The sequence below is a fragment of the Dendropsophus ebraccatus genome, chromosome 3, assembly GCF_027789765.1.
Source record: "Dendropsophus ebraccatus isolate aDenEbr1 chromosome 3, aDenEbr1.pat, whole genome shotgun sequence".
Lineage (NCBI taxonomy): Eukaryota > Metazoa > Chordata > Amphibia > Anura > Hylidae > Dendropsophus > Dendropsophus ebraccatus.
Window position 1 is genome coordinate 137,061,195 of NC_091456.1, and position 21,706 is coordinate 137,082,900.

General features: G+C 43.1%; 1 protein-coding gene across 10 annotated transcripts in view; it reads left to right on the forward strand.

Moving 5' to 3' along the window:
* PDE4D (phosphodiesterase 4D) overlaps positions 1-21,706 on the forward strand; it is a 968,497-nt gene that overhangs the window by 886,747 nt on the left and 60,044 nt on the right. For all 10 annotated transcript variants that reach the window (XM_069962734.1, XM_069962738.1, XM_069962735.1 and 7 more), the window contains one exon: positions 13,664-13,776. In XM_069962734.1, coding sequence (XP_069818835.1) covers positions 13,664-13,776 — 113 coding nt within the window. The remainder of the gene's footprint in view (positions 1-13,663; positions 13,777-21,706) is intronic.

Sequence of the window (21,706 nt, forward strand, 5' to 3'; positions counted from 1 at the left end):
TTAAATCAGCAGCATCAAATCTGCAATGGATTGGGTAGGAATGTGCCCTTTAAGGAACCTGGGAGGTCCATACCAGGTACACAGCTGTAGATCCCAGCATACAGGTAAGGGAAATAGAAGTGACAGGACCTCTAGTCCAGTGTAAACGTACTATCATTTTTTTCATTACCAAGTAAAGTGTCATAGAGGCGGAGCCAAGCCAGAGCAGCATCTTCTGCCCCAGTGTAAAGTTTTATAACTGTCCTTTTCATTATCAGCTGATTTTTTTTTCTGTGTCTTCAGCAGAAAGCAGCAGCTCACAACTGGGGGAGGGAGACTAAATAAATAATAACTAGTATGGAAAGAATTGTTAGTCTCACCAGCAACATATGAAAAGTTATGTTTGAGTGGAATACCCCTTTAAGCAAAGACCACTTCTTTGTGCACAGATACTTCCAGATATACTATAGCGAAGCTGTATTCGTTCTTACACATTATGATCTCACAGTAGGTTATGACAAATGACTGCTTCACTTACAGCTCAGCTCTAGGCCAGTAGTTGGTATGTACAGTACAAACAACGCCCATGAACTCTAGTGGGGAACAAAGAGCAACATAAAAGTGTATATATCTACTACAGAATATAGCAGATAAATGATAAATCATCTGAAATGTATTTTTCATAGATGACTTGTTACTGTCACCTCTCAGATTTTCCATGTGGCTGCTGGTCTCAGCTTGTGATGCGTACTTTGTGTCACTGTCTATTTAAATAGCGGCTCAATTTGGTATCATCCATTATGCAAGCGTTTTTCATCCTGAGGTCAGTGTGTGATTATAGCTGGGACATGTCTTCGTGATATTTAAGAGGTGATGAGATCTATTTGTACCGCTTGACGTAGTCACAATATGACTTGCAAAATTAAACTTAGCATCTCCACAGGATCTTCTGTTTTCTATAGTGAGCCACACCGATGTGGAGTGATGGGCATCATATCGTCTATTACATAGACCTTACTATGGAGAACTACAGAAACTGGAAAAGTGGAAAAATATAAAATTACTAACCGGTAATTTCTTTTCTTTGAGCCTATGACGGCACCCCTGGAGAGGACCACCTCCTCCCATTGGACAGGAAACAGGACCACTGGACCTTTAAAAGAAGCATCTCGCCCCACTCACGCCAGTCTGTTAGCAAGAACCTAGGAGCGAAGGCTTAACAAACATACATGTAGAAAAGGACACACAGCAACAAGTGTAACACATGTGTGCTAGGCAAGTGAAAGTATCTTAGAATATATAACTATCTTTCTATGTGCATAACCTAAATTAAGTGTAATAACTTATAATGGGTGGGTATAGGCGGGGTGCCGTCATAGGCTCAAAGAAAAGAAATTACCGGTTAGTAATTTTATATTTTCTCCTCTCGCCCTATGACGGCACCCCTGGAGAGTAGACTAGGAATATCCGCCTAGGGAGGGACTACCGCCTGTAGGACTCTACGGCCAAAGCTAAGATCCTCCGAAGGAGAGAGCTGCAACCTATAATGTCTGAAGAATGTATGCGGGGAACTCCAGGTAGCTGCTCTACATATCTCTTCTATAGACACTGCGGCCCTCTCAGCCCATGAAGTAGAGACTGCTCTAGTGGAGTGTGCTGTTATAGAAGTAGGAAGTTCCTTATTACCACTTCTATAGCATTCCTTGATGGCCTGTCTAATCCACCTAGATATCGTCTGTGAAGAGGCTGCCCTACCTCTATTCCTCCCCTGGAAAGCTATCAGGATATTGTTATCTATCCTCCATTCCCTGGTAACTTCAAGGTAGTGTATTATAGCACGCCTAACGTCTAACGTGTGAAATAAAGCCTCCATATCGTTAGATGCATCTACACAAAAGGAAGGAAGGATAACCTCTTGAGATCTGTGAAATTCTGATACTACCTTAGGAAGGAAGGCCGGATCAGGGGAGAGTGTGATTCTATCATCTCTAATAACCATGTAGGGCTGAGTGATGGAGAAAGCTCTGATCTCTCCAACTCTTCTAGCGGAAGTGATTGCTAGAAGGAATGCCACTTTCCAGGAAAGAAATCTGATTTGTATCTCTGCAATTGGCTCGAAGGGGGATGTTGTTAGTCCTGAGAGCACCAGATTTAAATCCCATGGCGGCAGCTTGTTTCTCACTGACGGGTGGAGCCTTACTGCTGCGTTAACAAAGCGCTTGACCCAAGGATGCTCTGCCAGCTTAAAGTCGTACAGTACACTGAGGGCAGAAATTTGTACCTTGATAGTACTTGGCCTGAGGTGCTTTTTGAGACCTTCTTGTAGGAAATCTAGAACCAGAGGGATGTTGGGTGGTTCCAGGACGTTAACGGGATGACCAACGAATCGGAGAAAGGTCCTCCAGGTTCTGAAGTAAATGTCCGAAGTGACCTTTTTCCTGCTAGCCAGCATAGTAGATATTACCTCGTCCGAGAGTCCACGGTCTCTCAGTAACTGCCTCTCAAAAGCCAGGCTGTCAGATGGAGGCTCCCGATTCCTGGATGGTATACTGGGCCCTGGTTCAGGAGATCCGTTCGTTCTGGTAGAACCCAGGGATCCGCTAGAGACATCTTGCGGAGCCAAGTGAACCATACCCTTCTGGGCCAAAATGGAGCAATTAATATTATATGTGCCTTGTCCTGCCTGATCTTCCTGATGACTCGTGGTAGGAGTCGAATAGGCGGGAAGGCGTAGAGTAGACCCCTCTGCCATGATTGTGCAAGCGCGTCCAGCGCTAGTGGCTTGTCCGACTGGCATAGGGAATAGAATACTTTGGTCTTCTTGTTCTGACGGGAGGCGAACAGGTCTATCTGTGGATAGCCCCATAGAAGGCAAATCTGCTGGAATACTTCCTGATTTAACTCCCACTCCCCCTGGTGCAGCTGATGTCGGCTCAGGAAGTCCGCTCTGCAGTTGTCTACCCCCTTGAGATGTAGAGCTGAGAGGGAGAGAAGGTGAAGTTCTGCCAGCCTGAATATAAAGTGGGAAATCCTCATTAGTTCCACTGACCTGGTGCCCCCCTGGTGGTTTAGGTAGGCTACTGCTGTCGCATTGTCCGTGAGGATTCTCACATTTCTTCCCTTGATGACTGGAAGTGCCTGTGATAGTGCCAGAAACACTGCCCTTAGTTCTCTCACATTTTGTGACTGTCTGGAGTGCTCCGGGTTCCATACCCCTTGAAGAACTAGTGATTCTGAGTGAGCCCCCCAACCGTATGGGCTTGCGTCTGTAGTTATCGTTAGTAACTCTCGTATGTTCCAAGGTATACCCCTGTTCAAGTTGTTTCTTTCTGTCCACCAGGATAGCGATCTGAGAGTCTGTGGAGATAAAACAAACACATCGTCTAGATTGTCAGTCTCTCTATTCCATACCTCTAATATCTGTAATTGTAAGGTCCTTGAATGATACTGGGCCCACTGAACTGCCGGGATGCAGGAGGTAAAAAGTCCCAACACTGACATTGCTCCCCTAATAGCGACTTCCGGGTGGTCTATTAGTTCCTGGACCCTTTGGATGACCGACAGTATCTTATTTTCAGGCAGAAAGGATCTTTGAGAAACCGAATCTAGGCATATTCCAAGGAATTTACAATACTGTGATGGGGTCTTATTAGACTTTTCATCATTTACTTCCCATCCTAGCCTAGAGAACACCTCTTCCACTATGGAGATGTCTGCTGTCACTGAGGCCATGGACTCACCGACCAAAAGAAAATCGTCAAGGTATGGGATAATAATAATGTCTCTCTCCCTGACATGGGCCATCACCTCAGCCATAACTTTGGTGAAAATCCTAGGTGCCTGGGAAATACCAAATGGCATGGCCGTGTACTGATAGTGAAACACCGATCCCTCTATATTCACTGCTACTCTCAGGAATCTTTGGTGATCTGGATGAACGGGGATGTGGTAATACGCATCCCGAAGATCAATCGTGGCCATATAGCAATTATGGGATAAGTTTAGAATAGCCGTGGAGATGGACTCCATTCTAAATTTTTCGTAGGAGAGAGCTTGGTTAAGGGGTTTGAGGTTGATAATGGTCCGAAAGGAGCCATTGGGCTTCTTAACCAAGAAGAGGGTCGAATAAAACCCTCTACCTTTCTGGTCCTCCGGTACCGGAACAAGGACCCGCTTATCTATTAATGACCTGACCTCCGTCACCATGGCCGTATGTTTCTCGGGATTAGGGGTAACATTAGTAATAATAAATCTTTCTCCTGGGGAGGACAAAAAAGAAATCTTAAGTCCAGACTTTATTATGTCACACACAAAAGAACTGTTGGAAATCGCAAACCATTCTGAACAAAAAAATTGTAATCGCCCTCCCACAGGAATCTGGCGTCATTGTGATTGTTTCTTAGAGGTATCCCCTCCTGAAAACATAAGACCTCTACCTTTTTTAGGGGGCCTCCAGTCCTTTCTTCCTACTTGGGTGCCACCTCTGCCTCTTCTGCCTCTACCTCTGGAAGGCCTGGTTGCTTGTGTAGAGACTAGTGGGAAGCTCTTTTTCTTATCTGAGGCCTTCTCTAGTACCTTCTCTAAGGCCGAGCCAAATAAAAGATTGCCCTCACAAGGGACCGCACAGAGCTTAGCTCTGGATGTGACATCTCCCTTCCAGTCCCTAAGCCATAGGGTCCTCCTCGCAGAATTAGAAAGGGCTGCCGACCTGGCCGACAATCTTAAAGCATCCGCAGAGGCCTCTGCCATGAAGGAAACCGAACCCTCTATGATGGGAAACTTGCTCAGCAATTCCTCTGTAGTGGCCCCCGATCTAATCTGTTCCTTTAGTTGTGCCACCCAGATTTCTGTAGCCCTTGCTACCGAGGTAGTAGCTACGAGAGGTTTAAAAGTGGCAGTAGTTGCTTCCCAATTCTTCCTTAAATAGACCTCTGCCCTTTTATCCATAGGGTCCTTCATGGATGCGGAATCCTCAAAGGGCAAAGCATCTTTCCTTGTTAATTTTGCCACCGGAGGATCAATCTTAGGTGCTGATTCCCACGTTGATACCTCCTCAGCATTAAACGGATATTTTCTCTTATACTAAGAAAGGAAAAAATTCAAATAAGTACAAGGAATAATGTAAGGTATCCTTTGTATAAAAAAGGAGAGACCCACAGTCTGTGGAACTTACAGCCCGAGGAACAAAGAACTTTCTATCCGGGCGAGCCCATTCGTTTGTAATCAATGTCTTTAGACTCTGATGTATAGGAAAGACTGGACGTTGTCTGGGGGCCAGACCCTCGAACATAATGTCCTGAATGGACTTAGGCTGTGGATTGTCTTCTATGGCCATGGTCTGCCTGACAGCCTTTACAATATTGTCCACCAGTTCAACTGGCATGAGCTTTTTTGCCGTATCTTCCCCCTGGGTTTCTATGGTCTGTGAAAGCTCTCCTGGTTCCTCCAGGCCAGATAGCTGTTCATCCCCTTCAGCCTCTTCCTCCTCCTCATCCTCCACCTCCTCATAGGGAATATTCGGAGCCTCCCCACTAGGACCTGGGATCTCCCTAGGAGGGATCTCCACCACGGGATCTACTGCAGGGGGAGTAGAAGTGGATGTGGAAGGGAGAGAGGCCTGAAATACACAGAAAAAAAAATGTACTATAAAATATTCTCTTCTCTCTCTCTTTTTCTTTTTAAAAGATAAAAATAGGAATTAACACACCTACCCGAATCTGCCTTTTAATTAATCTCTTCATACTTCTCAAGAATGCTGGTCCCTGGTCATCCAGCACTCTATTCATGCAGCCCCCACATAAGGTCTTTGTGTAGGAACTACTTCTCTTCTTACATATAGGGCAATCCCTAGGTTTAGCCCTGGCTTTAGCAACCTCCTAGATTAATATACAGAGAGAGAGAGAGAAAAAAAAACTTATTTAGACTCTAATAAGAAACAAGACTTCATTGGGGGGAACCCCTCTTACCCACACCATACCGCAATGGTCTCAGGTTGAGGATTATCCGATTGTTCAGCGCCTTGTGACTCCATGATATTCCTTTTATTGGAACTTTTGGGAGTTTGTAAAGAGAAAACAACCACCAAACAGTGGCTGAGTACACCTGTACTAGCAGCAAGCTCTCCTGGATGTACACTGCCTCAGCGACAGAATCCAGCTTTTATTCCTGGCACCTGCTGATAGAAGACCGGCTGGCTCCGCCCCCTGCCGCGGCGCTGATGCGGCACACCCTCCCGTGTGTGTGGAACCCCACCCCCGACAGGCCGAGGCCCGGATGCTGCCGGCAAGGCCGCAGGATATCCTACTCACAGGCCCCAGCGCGTGACGTCATCTCGGGGCGCCGGCGTCCTGCGTCGTGACGTAAGCGCGTCCCGCACGCACGCCGACGGCGGCTGCCAGGAACCACCAGGGCGCGCGCGCGCCGCCGCGCCCAGAGGCCCAAGCAGGACCCAGCACCAGAGGAGACCACGCTGCTCGGGACTGGAGCGCCGGGGTCACACGGGGACCCTCTCCAGGAGGTGCTGGGGCGGAGGGCAGACTTGGCCGTGGCTCCTACAGCGGAGACTTATACGGCCGGGATGACGGCACTATAGGTACGCCGGGTGCCCCAGTCTTAAAAGCTTCTGAAAAGGAAAAAAAAAAAAAAAACCAGCAAGCAGGAGGATATACACTCCTGCACGTCCTGCTCCCATGGACAGGAAACAGAAACTGGCGTGAGTGGGGCGAGATGCTTCTTTTAAAGGTCCAGTGGTCCTGTTTCCTGTCCAATGGGAGGAGGTGGTCCTCTCCAGGGGTGCCGTCATAGGGCGAGAGGAGAAAAATCACTCACAGCAACCAGATTTCACTTTTCATCTATTTCTATTCCATTTGAAACTAAAGTTGCAACCTGATGTTTGTGTCATCCAGAATGTCCAGTGTACCATTCCATGGTCCATCAATACCGGGACTTGTCCCTTGTGTGACCAATTATAATTTTAATTATAGGAAAGGTGGGGGAAACCAAAATGGCAATTACATTGTTCTGTAGGCTGTCACTCAACTCTCTCAGACCTCTGTATGGTAAATGTACCTATGAATGACGTAATTTATCATTGCTCCAGTATCATGAATAGACCGCTACAAAGCACGTTTAGCCCTTTCTAAATACATAGGCCTTAAAGGGAAATTCCAGTGGATTTTTTTTTCCTTTTAAATGAATTGGTGTCAGAAAGTGCCAGATATTTGTAATTTACTTCTATTAAATGTCTATCAGTACTGATCAGCTTCTGTATGTCATAAGCATAGATATGTAGGACATACAGCAGCTGTTAATTATTAGAAGACTTGAGATTTTTTTTAGTAGAAGTAGTTACAAATCTCTGGCACTTTTTAACACCAGTGGATCACACAGCCGCTGCGTTCTCTCCCTTGCTATATCTCCTGATCACAGTGGCGGTCATAAGTGAGACGGTACCGTAGTCCTGTCCTGAACTGGCGCACAGTTCCCGCACACAGCACCTATCTATTCCCGAGCATTGGCCCAGCATGAGGTAATGGAGACAGATACAACACCCCCAGTGTGACGATCTCCCTTTCCCACTGTGACGCAGCTCCATTAGAATCAACGGATTTTCTGTCACAGAGGGGAGAGGTTTTGTCTCACTGGGGCCCGGCAAGCCTGCCCCAGTGCTCCGTGGCGGGCCAGTGCTCAGGAATATACTAGCGCCGTAAGCAGAAACCTTGTGCCAGTTCAGAAACAGGACCGTGACACCTACATCTGTGTTCCACCGTAGATCCATACATGTAAAAAACCTAAAGCAGTGCACCTGATGGTACATTTGATTTAAACCTTTATTATAGGCCAAGACTGACATTGGGTTAATGCATATATATATATATATATATATATACCAACAAAACACAACAATCACTGAACTCAGGGAGAACAGTGAAAAATTCCAATGGAGTACTCAGGGTGGTTTAGTGCTCTCCCCACTAGGAGGCACCCCTTGGCAATGGGCTTCCTTCTCCGGAGAAAGGGATATCTGGCTATTCCCGTGTTTTGAGACTCGTAACTGAGGCTCCACGGACCCCTTTTTTGCATATATATATATATATATATATATATATATATATATATATATATATATGAGTTTAGATAATGTTCTGTAAAATACTTTATGTCCTTAAAAACTATTTTTTCAGGAAAGAGCAGGTGTTTGCGCAGCTCGTGTATTTTAGCTTTCCTGGCTTCACACTGTTCTTTTTGATGCAGTGAAAAACTTAGAAGCACTAAGACCCCGAATAAATTTCTTGAGAAAAGTCGTATTTATAGGAGATTTCTAAGAACAACATAAATGAGTTAGAGAGTGAATTTGCAGCTTTGTAAACAGAGAATAAGTGGCTGTGTACCTTATAACCTAGTGTACTTCTTCTCCCCGACAACTACCCTGATTGAGTCATCGGCAGGAAAATCTCCATATAATTGTTATGGAAATCACAGCAGCACAGAGTGTACATCCAGTGTCTTGTATGCCACGTATTAATGTCATTTTTACTTACAAATGTTATGAGAAGACTTATGTGAGCGTGTACCTGAATAGTATTACAGCTTGTAGAAAGGTAAATGCTGTACAGAAATAAAGTCGATTTTGGAAATGGCTGCTAAATGTTCTATAGCGTAGCCTACCAGGAATAGACAAGAAGGTGTGATGCACTCCACTTACATCCAAACCTATGTGTTTACTCTCAGCTAGTGGGGGAATAGATTCATGTGCATGTGGTGTATTGGAAATGTGATGAAGTATGCCTGAAATATATATATATATATATATATATATATATATATATATATATGGGTGGTACCTTGGTTTAAGAGTAACTTGGTTGTTTAAGAGCGTTTTGCAAGAAGAGCTCACAGTTTTTAAAAATTGTAACTTGGATTAAGAGCATTGCTTTGGTTTAAGAGCTCCCTGTATTGGGTGGGAGCGTGAACCGGGGAGGGAAATGGCCTGCATAGCGTGGTCTACAGCACTGTACTCTGACCCAGGATGTCTCCCTCACTTTCCAAATCATAGCAGATCCACTTTAGGCTGGGGCTTACATCAGGGGACAGGACTGTGGAGGTAATTTCTCCTTAGGTGTAACCCCTCTCTCCCTAGACATAGAGCGCTGCATTTATGTGCCCACACATGCCCTGCTCATTCCTTCATGCTCCCTGCAGTGTCTGTCAGCCTTCGTGTTTCCCATCCTCTCCATTCCTGCTATAATGTGCCTGAACTCACACTCAGCTATACATACTGCTGCTATAATGTGCCTGCACTTACACTCAGCTATACACACTGCTTCTATAATGTGGCTGCACTTACTCTCAGCCTTTCAAACAGCTGTATCTAAAGTTTCTGTCTCGTCACACACCCTTCCCCATTGCTGTCTTGTAACCACACAGACCTCTGACAGCAGCCCTGCTTCTCTGTTCTAACTCATTTTACTACTCTACTGCATTATGGGGATCTTCAGTTCCATTCTGTATTTACTAACTGCTGCTGTGTTATCAGGTTCATGCACTTACTATACATTATACACCACATGCTGATTGCTATACTGTACAGTAACTTATAATATCACATATTCATCTGTTTATAAATGTTGGTTTCACCTGTCCTACATGTTATTCAGAATAAAAATAATCACTATTTTGGGGTGTGGAACCAATTGTCTGCATATCAGTAATTTCTTGGGGGGAAATTTGCTTTGATTTACGAGAGGATTTGAATTACAAGCACAGCCCCGGAACGAAATATGCTCGTAATCCAAGGCACCACTGTATGATTCTGAGTTCTGAGTGCTGCCGTCGCTTTGTACACTATATATCCATATATATATATATATATATATAAATATATATATATGTATTTTTATTTTTTTTAAGATTTTGTCTGACCCCTTCTGACCCCTTAATAAATACTGTGAAATCTCTGTGTATTTGTACGATTGTCTACTCATGACAGAGGCCTGTGATAAGCAGGTAATTGCACCATAGAAGTTTTTATCATGTTTAGGTGTACTTTTTTTTTTTGTTAAGAAATCAACAGGGGTCGTGATCACAACTAGTTTCCAATATACTCACTTAGTGTTTTTTTTTCTCTGTTATAATCAGCATTATACATATGGCCAAAGTGTGGTCCATGCTCCCTCCACGCTGATATTTGGCCTTTTCTCTGTTCAAACAGGGACCAAACACAGGAAGTCCTAGTCCTTTGTGCACTAACACAAGGAAAGACACCTGTTCCTCATGCAGGTTATATATCAACTGAGAGCAATTAACTTAGACTAATTATATTAATAACTTTTGCTTATTCTATTATCATCATCTCTGCATGCTTTCCAGGAGACAATTCTCTTTGTTATGTAACCAACTCAGTCAGTATAATGTCACTTTGCGGAGGTTTTGTTGCTGTGTGACAGAAGAGCTGACCATACAATGCGCACACCCCTAGGATTCTATGTTACTGAATGTGGATGCATGGTAGCTGTAAACATGTGCAGTGAAAACTTGTCCCACTCCATGCTCACCGTGCCGTTTTTTTTTTTTTTTATATTTATTCACACACTGTGCTATCTGAGTATAATACATCCACATATTTTATGCCCCAAGTATAATACATCCACACACTGTGCCCCTGAGTATAATACGTCCACACTGTGCCCCTGAGTGTAATACGTCCACACACTGTGCCCCCTGAGTATAGTTCCGCCACACATTGTGCCCCGAGTATAATCAATCCAAACGCTGTGCCCCTGAGTATAATACATGCACATTTTGTGCTCCCTGAGTATAAAACATCCACACACTGTGCCCTCTGAGTATAATATATCATCACAATGTGCCCCCTGAGAATAATACTTCCACACACAGGGGTGGATTAACTTTACCGTAAGCCCTGGACTTTTCAACAAGCCTGACCCCCCCCACTGTAACTATGACAGCACTAGCGTTGTCTTCGTGGTACGGGATACATAATGTCATGATGCCCTGATTTGTACAAAAATCAAGGTAAAAAAGCAGTGAAAATCATGGCAGAACTGTAGTCAGGAGACCATACACCACTGAAAGTATAAGTCTGTTAGGGTGGCCATGGGCCCCCCAGAAGCTCAGGGCCCCAAGCTACCGCCCGAAATGGACCTATTGTAATCCAGTACTGTCCACACATATAAGGGCATGAGTCCTGGGTGCTGTGGGGCACCAACAAACCGTTTTGCCCTGGCTAGGGTATTTAGGTATAGGGTTAGGGCAGTGTAAATGAATCTTTGCTATGACCATGACTTTGCTTTATGACACAGTATGGTTATATATATATATATATATATATATATATATATATACATATATATCAGATGACCTTGTATTTGTATATACCTTACACTGCTATAAACACACAGGCTTCCTATAAGCGCTCATTGTTGCTATACTGGGTTCTGTGTGCAGTGCCACATGCACCATTTCTATCTATTATTCCATTCGGCACATTGGCTTATGTCACATCCTATACATCACCATTCTCCTACCTGTAGATGATGCTAAACTACAACCTTCAGTGTGCCATGACAGCCAAAGGCTGATGAGAGTTGTAGGTTTTCAAATATAGTGGACTGGGGGACTCTACTATACATAAAGCAGGAATGTGTCTGTTTCTTTATTTTAAATAGCATGACTATAGGACATCTGTACCTAGGCACCAGGCCTAATGTATAACACGCAGGCTCTAATTGACATAGGGTTCAGCCGCGTCTATTAACGGGGCCATTAGGCATCTGCATGTCCTCTATAGTACAGTGGGGCACATGAATTAGATATGCACATGATGTCTGTATGAATGATAAAAACAATGTGTAAGGCCAACTGTGTAACTATGGGGGGAATTTGATCTTGGTCTTGGGGCCATAAGCAACTTCTAAAATGTCCTGCTATATTTTGTTGTTCCCTCCATCACCATTTGTAATATGTCTTCTATCTGTAAAAGAATTAACATTCTCCCAGAGGCCTTAGCATAATGTACTATACAGGAGGCACAGTCTGAGTTTAGTTGTTTGTAGATGAAAAGCAGAAAATATTAGGTCACTGAAAGAGTAGTAGATGCTTAGAGCAAATGTCCAGCAGATGTGGTTGGTAAATCCAGAGCAAGTGACTCTAAGCATGTCTGGGATAAATGTAACATTTTACAAAGGAGATTATATAAGGGGGATAAGTTCAAGTTAACAAATCTTCAGCTGTGAAAAATGAGTATACAGTGTTCTCACTTATGAAAGTATTGGAATATTGCCATCACCTCAGAATTGGTGGTGACCCCAATACTGCGGCCCCTCAGAATGATGGGTCCCATCAAAGTTTTCCCCTGCAGCTCTGTTCTCTTGAATTGAGTTTTATTACATTCTCCTGCATGGTGGATATATAGGAGCCCCTGTGGGCAGGGAAAAAAACGTAGGAAACTCCTCCCTGGTCAGTCTCAGGTTAGCTGGGGGTCCCACAAATCCTAAGGTTAAGATATATATAATAATATAGGAGTTAGGCCTTTAAGCCTCTGGAACTAAGCAGATTTGAACCTCCATTCACTAACAGCAAGCAGAGATCTTGAAAGGGTGTAGAACTGTTGTATCTGAGTGAGAAGCTGTGCATTCTGAGATGTAAAAATCTGTGCCCCATTATGAGAAGTAACAGATGTAATCTGAGTTCTATGAATAAGATGCATTATATTACAGGTTACTATGACTGCCATTATTATTGTTATGATTAGAATTATTGTTACTTCTTGCAGGATTGTTACATTGTATCCCAGCACTGAATACACTATCTCCTCCTGTTCCTTAGCTCCCTTTTCCTGCTTCTTTCTGGCAGAAAGCTGTGACAATGTAGCAATGTGTGCTGTGTGAGGCATGTGGCATTGGCTGCTGTGCCTTGTGTAGAGCTCCCTGTGCACACCCCCAGCAGCAGCAGCAGTCTGTATTGATAGCACTACAGTGCATGACCTGCTCTCTGCAGTGAGTGCTAGGATCCAGCTGTCTGCTCCACTCCAGGATTTCCCTCCCTCCCCCATATACTCAGTGCAGCTTTTGGTTTTGGTTCAAAGGAAGCGGCAGGGCTCCCTTAGCTGGATGATGATGATGATGATGATGGTGATGATCAGGATGCCACACTGAAGTCTGGGCTTCTGCATGGGCAATCTGAAGGCACAGCAGCCTTGACAAGGACTCCCCTGATTGACATTATGGATAGCATTGTGCTTCAGGATATTGCAGAGGAGAGCACAGGAGACATACCCATCAGTCCTGCCAGCAGATGCCTGGTGTAGTCAGCAGCCCTGGCACTGCAGGCAGGACAGGCATCTTCATAAAGCAGCACACTGGCATTGTATGACTCTGAAGGAGAATAACCCGCAGGCTTTTATGGCTAATGGGATTTCTTAGTACAAGCTGGAACTGTGATCCTCCTCCTCATCCACAGACAGGACTGCATTCACAGGGCACTTGTCAGTGACTGGCACTTTTTTCTTTCCAGAGTGTCTTGTGTAACAGTATGAAGGATCCCTCATGTATGAGCACTGGTCATGCGAGCATGGCAGTGTATGGCACAATGGACCCTCTGGAGTTTGATGTTAGCCCAGTGAAACGCTTGAAAACTCAGTATCCTTTCCCCTATCTCTTCGCAGAGGAGGCCTATCAAAAACTGGCCAGCGAGACCCTAGAGGAGCTGGACTGGTGCTTGGACCAGCTGGAAACCCTACAAACCAGGCACTCTGTCAGTGAGATGGCCTCAAACAAGGTAAGACCATCACTTGTTCTATGGATCAAGGTTGGGGGGGGGGGGGGTTGCAGATGCTTCTTTTTACTCTTCGCTATGTAAACTGGTTGCAGTGCTGTCGTGGTGCAAGGGTTAATCATGCTGTGCATTATAGAGACAGTCAGCAGTAGGGCTGTATACATGGCAGCCTTGGATTCCAGGGCACTTGTCTACTGCGAAGGGTTAATTGCCTTCTTGTGGTTTGCTGGCGGAGGTTAAATGCTGCTTGTTGTGACATTTGTCTAAAGTTTGGCCGCAGGGTGTTTTCTGATACCCAAACAAAGTGCATTCTTTAATGGTCCCTATGACAGGTATGCTGCCTCCAGATAATAATATAGTACTGTGTAGACTGTGCCGCCATACACAGATCACACCTGCTTCACCAGAAAGGTGTCATTTCTTAAGCCAGAAAGTTTTTAAACATGTCAATGAGATAGTGCCAGACCTTAGCCATTGCATATTGCTGGCAATATGACTGACTATCATGCTGGAGCTGTTACTATGACTCATGGCGCTGCTTCTGGGTCCCATCAAAGAAGCATGATGTATGTTTATGGTGATGAATATGGATGCTCATCTTCTGGCTGATTCCTAGGATAGGTGTCCAGCAGCATGGCGAAGGATGCTGCCTGCAGTGTACAGCTTTGCACCACTAGTCTGACCATCATCCTAAGCATTGGCTTTTATCATGTTATTCATGCTTATCTTCTGCAAATAAATGGATGGAAACATTGTGTCAGCTATAGAATTCCATATTTGGCAACAAACTATTCCAATATTACCATTCACTCATATCACTAAAAATCCTTCTATGTAAATATTATCAGTTCCCAATCCACCTGTTTCCAGGTACACATTTGCAGCAATGAAAGGGTCAATGAATGCTGGTCTTCCTAAGCCCCTTTCTCCAGGCCAGGAGTGGGTGATAAATCCCTGACATGTTTATGTCGCCACTTGAACTAATTTACATTCAGGGAAAGTAAACTTGCATGCAGCTGGCACCTGGCTCTTGGTGTATAATCATGAACGTGCCACCAAACGTTACACTATGCGTCATGTCTATTAGACACATGTCATGTGTCTGATATATATATGTGTACAGATGTAGCAGAGTCGGGTTTATAATTAGCACAACTCATGCATGCATTATCCTAAGACAGTAATGCAACTCCAAAGAGTTAAAGGACATTTCCAGCTCTGCTGCATGGATATATATTGTTTGGCATCACAAATGTCAGCGTGTAACCCGGTTGCACACTATTGCGAGGCCTTTCTTTTCCCCGTGCTGCTATTTACATTGTTTATGTGCTCAGTGTGCATTCAGAAAGGATAAATCAACATTTCTGCCACTTGTTCTGAAAACCCGCTCTGTTCCTTGACTGTGGACATGTTTGGTCACCTCGATGTTGCTGGTCGTGAAAGCTTTATTTGTTGAGAGACGGAGCTCCCTTGTTAGTTCTGATGGTGAAGGTCACTTGCCGTGAAGTCACACCCACTATTACATCAGTGAATTAATATTACAGTCACACTCTTCGCTGAGCGTCCACGCTTCTAATGAGTGTCCGTGTTCCTATCTCAAGGCCGCACATACGTACATGCATTCAGTGGGCCAGGAAGGATTCTTTATTATTGTGCAGTTTTATTGTTGTTGCTATGGTGTTTATGATGAAATGCAGATGTGGCTTGGGTCTTCAGTCACTGCTCTTTTCCACCACATTGTAGATATTTCGCTATAATACTAATCCAGGGCTAAAGTCTGCACCAAGTTTACTCAAGCCTCAGCTTTTGTCTGTATCGATGGGTGAAAAACGATATTTTATTCAAAACTATTGTGACAACTGTATTGTTAGGTCTGAAATATGGTGAGAGAGGTTGTCACTTCCCTTTATATGGCAGGTGCACACCGTCATTGCTTATCAGAGCATCAGACACTAAGAAGTATTATAGCATTTGTAGGGAACTTCGGCTCTGCAGCTGCTGCAAAACTACAGCTCCCATCATGCCTAGACAGCCAACGCTAAAGCTTTGGCTGTCCAGGCATGATAGAAGTTGTAGTTTTGCAACAGCTGGACAGCCAAGGTCCCCTACCCCTTTATTATAGTATTTAGTTGTTCTACTAGAGCTGTGGTGACACTCCAGCTGTTGCAAAACTACAATTCCCATCATGCCTGGGCAGCCAAAGACATATCTTTAGTTGTCCAGGCATGATGACAATTGTAGTTTTGCAACAGCTGAGGTGTTAAAAGTTCCCCCATCCCTGTACTAGAGTATAATAACTAAATATGTGAGTTGAGATGTCCTTTAAATGTTTAGGCAGAGTACATGTATAATATGGTAACATATGGAGACTGGATACAGCAGCACGTAGGTTGTCTACAGATTTGCTATGTACACGAGGCCTAAAGCCAGAACACATAGACAATCTCTTCTGCAGATCCACTACTTCCTTAGCTTTTATATCAGTGTTCTCCAACATGTGACTGCCAGATGTTATAAAAGCACAACTCTCAGAATCCCCTATCAGCCATTAGAGTTTTGCTCCAGCTGGAGAGCCACAGGTTGAGGCCTACTGCTTTATATACAGAAAACCAAGGGCTGTTATCATTATGTCTATAAACTAGCAACTGGTCTGTAAAGTAGCATGTAATCCCAGTGACTACAGCTTTTAATGCTATATAACAGTCTGAACATTGCTATTAATTTTTTAGGGTAAAGTTTTTTTTAGGGTGGTTTCACCAACAAAACACCAAGTAAAAACAGTATAGTTTTTATGGCAGCTTCTCATTCTGTTTTGTGAACCAAAACCAGAAGGGTATTCTTAGTTATGGTGGATATAAAGTACAAGTACAAGTACAAGTGCAGCCCTCCAGATGTTGCAAAACTACAATTCCCATCCTGATTGGACAGCGAAAGCTTTGGCTGCCCACACATGATGGGAACTCTAGTTTTGCAACAGCTGGAGGGCCGAGGGTTTGACACCCCTGATATAAAGGAAGAGCTTATGCGTCTCCTTCTTGCTGGACCCACGTCTGGTTTTGGATTAAAAACTGTGATGACAACACAGTGTGTGACACCACCATAAGGAGTCTAAACTACAATGGAAGACTAAGGTTTTCTGTTATTATCCTGACATTTTTAGGTAGACTATGTATGGTAAAATCCTTTCTGTGTAACAAACTACTTCAAATTATATTACATTTTTTTTTTTTTTTTTACAGACTGCTTCTTATTTTACTTTAGTGGCAATCTATGTGCAAAAATATTATTTTGGCTCTCATGTTTGTCAGTATTTTTTTTCAAAAGTCAGGATTGGAACCGATACAAAGAACAACTATATCGGAAAGATTGGCTCCCTATTTTTGTAAATCTCCAAAAATAAGTGATAACTTTACCTCGCAATTCTGCAGATTAGTGTCTAAAATTCTTAAAGTGATCTTTTTTTTGGATCATAAATTTTTTTTAGAAATCCCTTCCTAAAAATGCGATCTTTAAAGGAAACTGTCAGCAAGTATTTTTTTTTTGCAGCGCCACCACAGGGAAAACACAGCATTACATTCTTCCTGAGCTGTCTTTTAATGCACAGGCACTTCAGGTCTTTTATAATAAAATGTTCTCTTTGCGAAACTAGCCCCTCCCCCCCCCCTCCACACACACTTATTTACCAAATACTGTAATCTGCTTGTCCTACTGAAAGGACATAATATACATCATTGGTTAATGTTCTGGTGAGCTGAGGGCCACAGTGAATTGAGAAGTTCAGTACTGACCTTTCATTCTTATACCAGCCATGCCAGACAGTAACATCATAGGTTACTGCGAGCGGGTTACTTAGCGACATTTCCAATGCAGAATGTCAACAGTGACCATTTTATAGCGGAGAACATCTGCAGCATCACAAAAACACATCGGTGTCCTGTTCTGCTGGAGACGTAGGAAAATCATTAATATTCCCCCTCCCCGAAAATTAATGATGGTCTGTAATCTCTTATTCATGCCTACTTCATATGATTTCTGAAATTATTGGGTTATAATTTCTTAAAGGCATATTCTACTTACCATATATTCTCCAATACACTACACTGTATCTATTGTTTTCTTCTTATTGTTTTTAATTTCTGTTTATTTTACTTCTGTTGGATAAAAATGTGTCCTGCTCTTAAATGGGCTCATAAGCAGCGACAGAGATCTTGAAATCCATAAGGAATTGTTACTGAAAGCACATTTAAGAAGTGAATAACAATTACTTGATGAAGTCGATGAATGGACACCTTTTTACAGATTTTTAATTTTTTCGGTCATTTTTTTTTCTGAATGTAAAATAAAACAACTTTATAAGTGGCCATCATAAGATATTTCTAACAATTTAGCTGCTACACAGAGAAAGATAAGTCATACTGTCATATCATACTGGCTTTCTGCTCTCTTAGGGTACGTTCACACGTACCGGATACGCAGAGGATTTTCTTTTAAAGATTAGATTTCATCTAAACAACTGAACACAGCATCAAATCTGCACCATCAAATCTGCTGCGGATCTGCTGCGCATCCTGTACGTGTGAACGCACCCTTAGGGTATGTGCACACTACGGAATATGCACAGCAATCTCAAGCGGAGTCCGCTTGAAGTTCCGCCTGTCCCATAGACTCAATGATATTCTCAAATGAAATCCATCATCCGCCCAAAGAATTGACATTTAGAATTAGTGTGGGTTCACATGTACAGGATCTGCAGCAGATTTGATGGCGCAGATTTGCTTTAAATTGCCAACTTCAAATCTGTACCATCAAATCTGCTGCACATCCTGTAAGTGTGAACGCACCCTTAATTTAGAATTAAATACAGCAGGAGGTGTTTATACACGAGCTCAAAGAGCGAACATGGGAAGAGAATCCATGGAGGACAGCTCACATAGGCTGGAGAAAGAGAGTAAAGCAGATATAAGACTGTCTGCAGGGAAGAAAATAGAGCTCACACAACACGCAATAGAGGGGAAACTAAGTAAAACACATATCATAGCTTGAAAACATTGGATGGCTCTGTTCATAGAGAATAAAGGAAATGCAGGACAAATGAGTGCTCCATTCATAGCATGGCCAGTTGTGCATCCATTCTCAGGATCAGTGGTGCTCCTGGCAGTCAGACCCACAGCAATCAGCTTCTCATTACCTATTTTATGTATAGGTAATAATAAGCTGAGATGGGAATACTATTTAAAATGTAAGAAAACACATACAACATGTATGCAGGGCCGTATTTACCACTAGGCACCCGTGGTCCAGTGCATGGGCAGCACCTTGCAGGGGGGCAGCACCAGGGAGCAGAGGAAAGAAAACTACTTTTTTTTTTTTTAGTCTCCCACCTCCCATTCAGACTTGCCAGTAAATCTGGTGTCTTTTCAAAGGGGGGTGGGATTGTTCAGGTTTGGTATGGTGGTGTTATCTACCAACCTACCAACCTACCAATCCTGTGGTGAGAATTCCTTCAGACAATGGGGACTGTTTTAATCATTGATTCAATGTGGAAATTTGTTTATGTTTAAGCAGTTAAAAACCATGAAAATCGCTTCAGACAATGTTTCTACTTGAAGAGAAATGCATGTGGCCGAAACCAGGCTCCCATTTCTTCCTCAGTAGTCATGTGCTGTTACCAGGATTAGTGGCCATACGCCTATCGGTTACCTCATAAGGGTCTGGTTTCAGCTGCATGTGGTGACGTACAGTAAATGTGGGAACGCGGCCTGATCAGACTGATCAGATATCAATATGATGTTCAGAAAGTAGAAAATCCTGATGTTAAATGGTGAGAGAAGATGGGGCATCTTCAGGTTTAGTGCCTGGGGGCGGCAGCAGCTGTTAATACGGCTCTGCATGTATGAAAACATATATAGACAATAGCGTTGTTCACAGCAACCTGGTTCAGGATCTGGACATAGCATAGCCCATAGCAACCAGTTACAAGAGAATTTACCCGTAGAAATCAATCATTTTCAAACTGAAAAGAGAAAACAGTGATATTGCTTATAGGAACTAATACATAAAGAATTTATTCACATCTGTCAATTAGAGTGAAATTCTTCTAATTCAGTATCCTCTAATCCAGAAAGTCTCATAATCTGGCCCTTGCTTTCAACACCGAGCTGCAATATAATGTGGAATTTCACAAGACCAGGAGCAGAAGACTGAGTAACATCTTCGGATATCATTCCTCTTGAAAGTTATAATACATGGTGCGTGAACTTGCTGTAATGTGCTTTTCTCTCTGAAGAGTCCGTTACAAATTGCCATGGTCTTCTGATAATTTGAAATATCTAATAATCTGGCATAGGAATAAGATTTCTTTATTCTTCTCTAAATTCATAAGCCAGTGGCAAAACACATGACAGCCACTCCGCACAAATGCTGGGGAAATAGTTTTTCCTTTGTTGGTTCCGTGGCTCCGTGTCCTTGGAGTACCTCTGAATATCATTTTATAGCATGTGTTTCCTGCATATGATTTCTTTGGATTGATGTGCTGCCAGGTTAGATTTTGCTATATTTTTTATGTCATTATGATTTACCTTGATGACGTACAAGTACAAGTGAGTCACAGCCACACGCTGCAGACTGAACTATAATTCTGCTGCGGACACTTGCAGTGCGGTGGCGGATGGATTGTTTTATTTTGTTTTTAATGCCCTTTAAGATTGGCATCTTCTTTTGGCATGCTAGAGAATTGCTGATAATACAGTTCCAAGAGTATAATATGCCAAACAGTGACAAAATTAATGTAGAACAAATATGTTAAAGGGATACACGCAGGGAGACAATCCATACCTCTGAAGTGTCATAGAGGCATGGCCCTAACACTTCGGTACTCTGTCCCCGCCTCTATGACACTTCAGTGGAGCAATTAAAGGTATTCATTTTAAGTGATTTAGGCAACTACAATTGCTGTTCCCCAATAAAGGGGCTCTTCAGGATAACAAAAACATAGCTGTTTTCTTACATTTAAAAAGTCCCTTTTTTAAAATCCGAATGTAGCAGTGTTCTTAAACCCACTTACAATGGGGTTTGACCACTGTGTTTTATTTCCTTTTTTACCCATGTTGTATTCATATCCTGATCCCCTTCTGCATTTATCTTGACGTTGTGGGCTCCCAGCTGAGTAGCGTTTTCTGCTTTGTCACAATGCCTGCTGTGCCAGTCACTGGCTGAGTGTTACATTTAAAGCAGGAAGTGCTGCTAAACCTGGGAACTGTTGGGATGGTAGTGGTGCCAATGGGAGTGGAATCAGGGTGTGTCCAAATAACTTTTTTTTTTACATTTTTATGGTAGTCCAAACTTTTTCACGCACATTTGGTGAGCAACCTCCAGGCAAAATAGATGGTCAGTCAGTGACTGATGAGCTATCCTTTGAATACCTCAGTCTATTTTGCATGCAAGACCCCTTTATAGCATTGCTGTAAGTGTATGCAGTAGTAAGTGTATGCAGCCTTTCTTTTGCAATGAGATGGAAGTAGGGAGCTGGGGAGTGAGGCACACAACCACTATATCTAGAGATTGGGGAGGGTTTTTATAATGTTTGCATTGAGACAGTAATGCCTTAAGCCAGTGATGGGGAACCTTAGGCACTCCAGTTGTTGCGAAACTACGACTTCTATCATACCTGGGCAGCCAAAGCCATATCTTTGGTCGTCCAGGCATAATGGGAATTGTAGTTTTGCAACTACAAACTAGTTTTGCTGGAAGGCCAAGGGTTCCCCATCCCTGCTTTACAGCAATCTTTTAGGTAATTCTTTTCTCATTACTTATTTTTTTTTAATCATCTTTTTTTTTTTTAAAGAAATCAATGAACGACAGAGAAGTAAACAGAATACGTCTCACAGGACGTAAAGTGCACATATTACAGTTACAATAAATGTTTATACAATAA